At 36.1% G+C, this 8,388-nt stretch overlaps 1 protein-coding gene across 1 annotated transcript in view; it reads left to right on the top strand.

Annotated features, from left to right (window-relative positions):
* The window catches only part of PXDN (peroxidasin homolog (Drosophila)), a 220,353-nt gene that overhangs the window by 204,552 nt on the left and 7,413 nt on the right, over window positions 1-8,388 (top strand). Inside the window, exons 20-21 of the mRNA XM_006882919.1 lie at window positions 5,463-5,583; window positions 5,985-6,117. Coding sequence (XP_006882981.1) covers window positions 5,463-5,583; window positions 5,985-6,117 — 254 coding nt within the window. The remainder of the gene's footprint in view (window positions 1-5,462; window positions 5,584-5,984; window positions 6,118-8,388) is intronic.

Genomic DNA, 8,388 nt, shown 5'->3' with positions numbered 1-8,388 from the left:
TTTTTTTTGGTACATTCAATAATTTATTAATCCCAAATACTTTTTTTTTTGTAAAGAGGTCAACAGGGTTTCTTTATTAAACGGGTGAGTCAAGAACATCAGGTACTGCCCAAACCATTCCGACCCGAGAGGAAGCAAGATTGGGTTTATATACAGAGACTGGGCATGAGAGTTACGCAAAATTCATTGCAATTGGCAGATAAAATTTCTTCACATTTGGGAGTCATGCTGTTTCTGAGTCCTCATGGGTGTCTCTTTTTGTTTCTTGTAGTAATGTTTTGTAATTTTCTTTGAATACATCCTTTGTGCATCTGGTTAGATTTACTCCCAAGTATTTAATCTTGTGATTAGCTATTGTGAAGGGTATTGTTTTTCTTCACTCCAGGTTTGTATTCTCTTTGTCACTGGAGAGAAATCCAACTGATTTTTGTATGTTGATCTTGTATCGTGCTACTTTGCTGAATTCGTCAACTATGTCCAATAGTTTTTTTGCTGAGTCTTTAGGGTTTTCTAAGTATACTATCATATCATCTGCATAGAGAGATAATTTTACTTCCTCTCTAAGGCAGAAACTTTTAAGAGAAGGAAAATAAAAGTATTTCCACAGAGTGATCAAGCTGCACGCTGTCAAAGGTGGAGAACACGTAAGACTAGGAAAAATAAAGCTGTTCTGTTCAGTTCCAGCTTTCATAGGTTTTATTGTTAATTTGTCTGATATGAATTTTGTTGTCCTGTTTATCCTACCCACAGATGAAAGATGTAGAAGAAGCAAAAGTGTTTATCTACTGTATAGAAATGCATTACAAATTATGCTGTTTTAAAAATTTCTGTCATAATTTTTATAAATGGAGAAAATGTTGTATGCTCTATAGAAGTTAAAAAAAGAAACACCCTAAACCCAAAAAACCCATGCAGGTATAACACAATCATATTATTTTGAGCTCTAATAAGTTTTAATGGACAAAATATTTCTTCACTCCTGGAAAGCCTGCATGTTTTTGTTATATACAACCCAGATAGCTCAATGAGTTATTTTTTCAACTACTTGCTCTAAAGGCAACTTGGGTTCTGATGGCACAGTCCATCGGAAATTAGCTCTGCTAACCCAGAGACTATGCCTCTCTGGTGGTTCCAGTCCGCCAGCTGCTGAAGATTGCCAGTCTTCTCCCAGCTTTGGTAACCTGCTGGGAACCAGCTCTGCGTCTCTTCAGACCTAATGGCAGTGAGAGTGCAGTTTTTGTTTTTGTCTCATCAGTAGAGTTCCTTGGATAGTGACAGTTAATGCTGTCGGCTGCTAACGAAAGGCTGGAGATTTGAAAGAAAGGTCTGGTCCCTCAGTTCAGAGAAACAGTTGTTGAAAACTATATGTGGCGCAGTTTTACTCCGGCCTACATGGGTCACTTAATGTAGGAAATGACTAAAGGGTAATTAGTGTGGTACTTTTAACAACAGCCTGTTTCATGTGGCTGCTGTAGTCATATTCTCAGGTTCCACTTACATCCCTGAATTCACCTCATGGTTAACCTAGATTTCCATTTCCCACTTTAAATGTGCTTTTGGCTTTATTAAAACAGTGATAAAAAATCCGTAAAATAGTAAATATGGAAGATACATTCAGAATACATCTCTGTACCCTTGAGGTTTTGTGGGTGAGGAAATGAGGCCCAGAAGAAGTAATAACTCATCCAGCCACCTGGCTAGCTAGTAGAAGAGGTGGAATTGGCACCGGGGTCTTCATGTTCCTAGTCTAGTCCTCTTTGGACTCTGTTCTTTAGTTGCATAGTTTGAGAAAAATGTGCAGAGTTCAGAAAATAGAGTTATATTGTCTTCCACTCCTCTTTTCCCCAGATATAATAATTTTGGCCAGGTGGGCATTTTAATGAATAAATATTTTAAATTTAGGTTGATATATTTGAGCTATATTTTTATAGGTTCATGTATGTGTATGTATGCGTGTGTGTTTAAAAAAATTAATGTGTTTTGGAATATAAGAATTCCAAACAAAAATTAAAACTATGGTTCTCAATCTTCTAAATCTGGTTATTTCTTCCCTTGGAAATCTCTGGTGGTTTAGGGATGTATTTTTCAATATTCTCACTAATTTATTCAGTTCAAAATGTTTTTCCGTAGGTACAGAATTTTACTCTTGTGTTTTGCAGAGAATTATACTCTTTGAAAACTCTTGGGGAAAACCAATCCAGTTTATTCTCTGGTACAAAAACTTCATTTTCTGATAGCTCTACCAGGTTACTCTTAGCTGCTTAAGAAGCCAGATTTTCTGTTCTTTTACTTAGAAAATCTGTAGTCTTTTAAAACACTTAATCTCTTAAAGCCAGATTTTGTACTCCATTATCATTTTATAAGCTTTTGCCTGTTGATAGTTGGACTATATGAGAAACTTATGTATTTGAAGCTACTTTGGGCATAGTTTCTTCCAGATACTTTCTCATTGTTAAAATAGCAGGCATAATCCTGAGAAAGCTTAAAATGCTTTGTAAGTTTTATTTCTTTTAGTGTGGTCATAAAGCCATCTCTGAGTAAAGTAAAAGGCAGAGTGGTGTTTAAAAAAACAAAAAAGCTTTAGAGAACCAAATGTTGATTGCTATATATGTTTTAGTTCAACTTTAAGCAAGATTCAATTTATTGAAAACCAGCATTCTTGAACTGTAGCTTTTAATAATTTTCATCTCTTAAGTCAAAATATGGTACCTGAGTACATGATGAACTTAAGAGTTAACTCCTGGACAGAGTTTCTTTTTCATATGACCAAAATTAATAATTACAACAGTTGAATGATTGCTGCATTAAGAGAAGACTACACACACACACACACACACACACTCTTTACAATAATTCCTAATTTAAAAGAATAGTATAAATAACTCATGGACCTAATTATTTTATTAATATTTTGACACATTTGCTTTGTTAATTGCCCTTTATTCTTTCTGTCTTCTCCGTGTATCCTCATCATGGCATAAACTTGCATTTTGTTCTTAAACAATTTGAAGAAGTAGAAGGCATATTATTACGTTATTCTTGAATAATTTATTTCAATGCAGATGCTCAATATTGGAAAATTTAGACTGAATATTGTGATCTACCTTAATTTTATTCAGCATTTATCAATTGTCCCAAATAGGACCATTCCATATTATAATCTAGGATTCTATCCAGAATCATGAATTGCTTTTTATCTGCATATCTCTTTGGTCTCCTTTTATCTGGAACAATTTCTCAGTTTTGCTTTTTTGATACCATTTTCATAGCATTTCCTTTAACTTGAATTTATCTGGTAAGGTTCAGGTTTGATTTTTTGGGGGAGGAATATGGTATCAACCACCTTGTGTCCTTCTCAATCATGTCAGGAAGCACACAATGCCAGTCAGTCCTAGTATTGGTGATATTTCAGTTGCCTGATTAAAATGGGATGTGAGTGTTTGACAAAAGAGAAGTGTTCTAATTTTATAACTGGGAATTATTATTAGTTAGGAAAAATATTGAGCATTTCTTCCCTTTAAAAATGAACTCTTACTGTAACCCTGAAATGCATCTGGACTAGATTATTTTAAAAATCCCCCTGAAACTGGTGCTATATCCTTCGAATAACTGGATGACTGTAATGTGGATTTTTACATCTGAACTCTGTCTATCCTCTGTGTTTATAGACTGATCCTAAGGCATTTAAAGGGTTTTGTACATCTGCACTATGAATATATAGATCTCCGTTACCATTAGCCTCAGTCAGAACTCTGGAATGTATAATGCCAGGTTCCAGGAATGCATCCTGCTTACAGCCTAATCACACAGGCTTGTAAGGATTGGCTGGCACCTGAGCAGTGTGTTGCACTGTGGTGTGTAGTGAGTGGAAATGACTGAGAGGGACATTCCTGGCAAAAGACAAGCAGAGATCCCCCCTGTGGTGACATTTCAGTAGGAGTTCTGAAGTCCGGAGCCAGTGTCAGCACTTGAGCAGTTATTCACCCTTGTACCTGTGATTGGATCAGTACCTCTTCTGCCTTATTCTCACAGATTAGTTCTCTGACCTTACTCTTATGATTCCACAAAGGTCTTCTCACTCTTTATCCCAACCCCATATATTCTGGAATGGGGTTTTAAAGCTATTAATCATCAGCATCATCTTTCTCTTATTTTCAGAAATGTTTAGGTTTAGCTTCAAAGGAGATGATAGGAGTGCTCTGGAGAGAAAATGTGTTACTCTAATCAGAGAACTGGCGCATTACTAGGAGAGAGGATGACTGTGAAGAGGAAGAATGCCTCTTAAAATTTGTTTTTATGTCCCAGGGAGTCATTTAAGGAACTCCTTTTTTTTGGTTTTGTTTGGTTTTGGTTTATCTCTAGTGCTTAATGAGTAAAGTGAGATGAACTTAGCATTTTAGATAAGTATCTAAATTAAATAATTAATCTCAAAAATAAAAATACAAAGGGTTTCTTGGCTTTGTGGGTAACATATCAGTGTATCAAGCTGCTAACAAAAACGTCAGCAGTTCAGATCCCCATCTGTTCTCTGCATCCTCCTATAAAGGTTTATAGCCCCAGAAGCCTACCATTAGTTGCTGAGTTGGAACTTGTTTGACAACAATGAGTTTCAAATTGCATACATTAGTGGAGTTATTTAGCAGCTTTATCACATGAATAAAAGCAGAGTTGTAAGCCTTGATGCTGACGTACACAATCAATGGCTCCATCCCTTTCCAGCTACAATCAAAACAAAAATAGACCAGAAAAATGATGGCAAGCCATTCGTGGGAGTGAGGAGAGTAAGCAAATATGTTTGCTTCAGTTTGTTTTTCAGAGAGATTTTATATTTTTTCTGGAATTTTTGCTCCATTCTCATTAAGAATCTCTTGAATTTTGCAAGTGCTCATATTTGACTTTTATATTCACATTCTAGGCACTGAGATACTGGATCATTTTGTTCAGTAGAGCAAAAACAGAGTCTAGGAAGAACAGCACTAGGGAGCTCATTTCTCCATCTAGGGAATCATAAGGAATACTTAATTAAGTCAGGAAGGTAGAAAAGTGTTACCCAGGAGAAGAAGTAGAGAAAGGATCACCAATCAGCTCCCCCGGCCTCAGAGTAACACATGGAGGTGTGATGTGAAGGGATGAATTTTTGTGTGGTCCTCTGCTGGCAGGAAGACCAATTAGGAGGCTGTTGGAAAAGTGGACATGTGAGAAAGGAAGTGTGTGAATGAGAGATGGAGGAATGGCTGGAAAAAAGGGGAGGGTCAAATCAGCAAGACCACGGATTGTTTTGGTGGGTCTAGGAAGGTGAGGATATAGCCATTCAGTCCACTCTATCATTGCTTCTATTGTCAAACTACTACGATTTATTTCATAGGTATTCCATAATGTTTGTCAATACTTGAAAAATTATACCTCATTTGTTCTAAAATTAGAGTCATCAACAGCTGAGATCTTCTATCCTTTTATTTCAGATTGTAGAACAAGGGGACAGTTTAATGCCTTTTCATATCATTTCCGAGGCAAACGCTCCCTTGAGTTCAGCTACCAGGAAGATAAGCCTACAAAGAAAGCAAAACCACGAAAAATATTGAGGTACGGTTGTCAACAATGGCTAACATTTTTTAAATGGAGTAGATTTTTTAAATGGAATAGATCTTCCACAACTTCTAGAAATAATTCTAAAAGTCTTTCAAGTCGTACAATGACTGTATTATGAGAGATTGAGCTCAATACTACGACAGGTCCCTGTGGCCACCAGGTCCTCATGTGACTGGTGGATTCAGGCACAGGCTGGTCTGCTAGGGAATTGACCCACTAGCAGCCTGTGTCCTTCCTCTGCCTGTAGCAGCAGCTGATAGCACAACCTCCATCAAGCTCAAACTGAAGTCTATCTCACTGGCATAGGGGATTTGGACTTGAATCTATCTAAAATGACACCAGGTGTAACTTCTTGAGATTATATTTTACTGCTGCTTCTTTTTCTTTCTTTACAGTGTTGGGAAACACAATAAATATTTGAACAATGCTACTGCACCTTCCTATGAGCACACAGATGTACCAGGGACTAACGACTTCAAAGAATTTGTTCTGGAAATGCAAAAAACCATCACAGACCTCAGAAAACAGGTAACAGGAAGTACAAGCCCCCTTCCTTATTCTCGTATCCTCAGCATCATTTTCTATTGCCTACGTCCTTCCCACCTATTTAAAGAGATTTTCCATAATAGGTGATTTTGAAGATAATAAATTCTTTTTTGAACACTTTTTTCATCCTTTAAGTTCCATGCCTTAGAACTTCTAGCAAAGGCATTTTTGTTCGCTTCTTTTTCTTTTTAAGCTTTGTTTGCTTCTGAGTTACATTGATGAGTCATCCCTAGCCCCACACAACCCAGGGCCACTGAGGTGGGAGAACATCTGAGATGTGTAGAAACTGCTGTCACTGGTTGTGGGGTTGCCAACCCAGTGAAAGAGTGAACTTAGATAACATATACCACATGTTATGTAAATAACACATACATACATAATTTTTATAACAACAATCCTATATAATTTTTAAAATATTCTATGCTAATTTTAATTTTTATTTTACTTGTTGCTGACAAATATGAGGTGTATAAGAAATAAATGTCCTTTTATAGGCCTAACATCCCTAGCTTGTGACTAAAGTGATTTTGATCATTGATCAATGATAGTGACCCTGCTATTTGTTATTGTGTACTTTGTGTTTGAACTGATCCATAGATGATCCTCCAGCCGGTTTTCAGAGGCAATAAATCACACAGGAGGAGATTACTCATCTTTCTCCCACAGAGCAGGTGGTGAATTCGAACCACATACCTTTGCGTTGGTAGAGAGGCACTCTAGTATGTGATTAAAATTCTTTTTGATCAGTAGTCAAAGACAGTGACACTAAGAAGATGCCATTAAACTATTACATAAAGAGGCCTAATCTAACCCACTGGTTTCATTTAAAACTATCTCGTAGGGAGCTCTGGTGGCCTAGTGGCAGGAAGCTACATTGTAATCCCAGAGTGAGAGGTTTGAATCCACCAGATGCTCTGCTAGAGAAAGAGGGGCAATCTCCTCCTATACCAGTCAGATCTGATTTGATGGTACACACACAAAATATTATTTTTAAAAAACACAACTGTCTCATAAGGTTTTAATTAGCAACTCAGTATCACACAAATAATTACATATTTTCCCGTGTTTTATGATGACTAGCAAACTGTACTATAACATCTTTAGTATACTTTTATTATGCAATAAAGGTTAGAAGTAATATTTTGTACTATTTTATACATTAGCAGAAAGTTAAAGAAAATGAACAGAATGAAAACAAAAGTGAACTGGATGATACACTGTAACTGTAATATGGGTAGATAGGTTGAATGAGGTGAAATTAATTTCTGGAAATACCATGGAACATGTATGCTATATTCATGACCACATTATGCAAAAATTATTTTACTTAATTCCATCATTTCTTCACCTTATAAATGGGAACATTTTATTTATATGAGCATGATATTTATAAATAATACCATAAGCTTGGTGAGTGTGTGCTCAGAATTTGAACATTTATTTAAGAAGATTCAAATTTGTTTTCATGTAAATGAGTTCTTTTTAATTTGTAATATGAGTAGAAGTTACCAAAAGAAATTGGTTTTCCATTCATACACATTCTCATTTCTATTAATCTTTCTGTCCTGCTTTCTGGGCCCTCTCCTTGACAAATGGTTGGTTATTCTAACCTCACTAGTGTTAACTGTTCACATTGTAGAACTGTTCACATTTCTTTGTTGTTTAGTTGAAAATTGAGCCAGGGAGGGGAGTTTTGTTCTCTTTAGACGGGCTATGGTCTCATGGATTCTACCAGTCTCTATTGGACCAATAACCTGGCCATTTCTGTGGTTTTGACTTCTGTTCACATTTTTTGCCCATTCCGTCCAGAAATTTATATTGCTCTCTCTTTTAGAGTGTTCAGGTAATTTACATTCTTGAACCACTTCTTCAATATAATGTTTAACCCTTTCACAAACCAAGTATTTTTTTTTCTTTCAGTTAATGAGATATATGTGGAATCAAGGCATGTTTCTGAAATTTTGTTAGGAAATAGGGGTCTTGATGCATACTATGTGACATTTAGAAGATAGGATTAAGAGAACACAAATGTTCTTTTAGATTTTGCACCATCTTCTAGATAAGTATGGGTCAGAATTGGCTCATTGTCACAAAACAACATACTTCCTATCACCTTTCCTATTTTTTCTGTTGTGTTTCTTAGTGATAGTAGGGTTATTCCTTTGAAGACAGAGATAAGGCTAAATAAAAAAATAAGTACATACCACTGATGCACACCATTCATTTGGTTTGGAAAAAAACTTTAGTTATTTC

The sequence above is a fragment of the Elephantulus edwardii genome, unplaced genomic scaffold (assembly GCF_000299155.1).
Source record: "Elephantulus edwardii isolate Elephantulus edwardi_28Jun2011 unplaced genomic scaffold, EleEdw1.0 scaffold00025, whole genome shotgun sequence".
NCBI classification, from domain to species: Eukaryota; Metazoa; Chordata; class Mammalia; order Macroscelidea; family Macroscelididae; genus Elephantulus; species Elephantulus edwardii.
The sequence above is the reverse complement of the archived record's forward strand: the minus strand, read 5'-3'. Positions and strand labels throughout refer to the sequence as shown.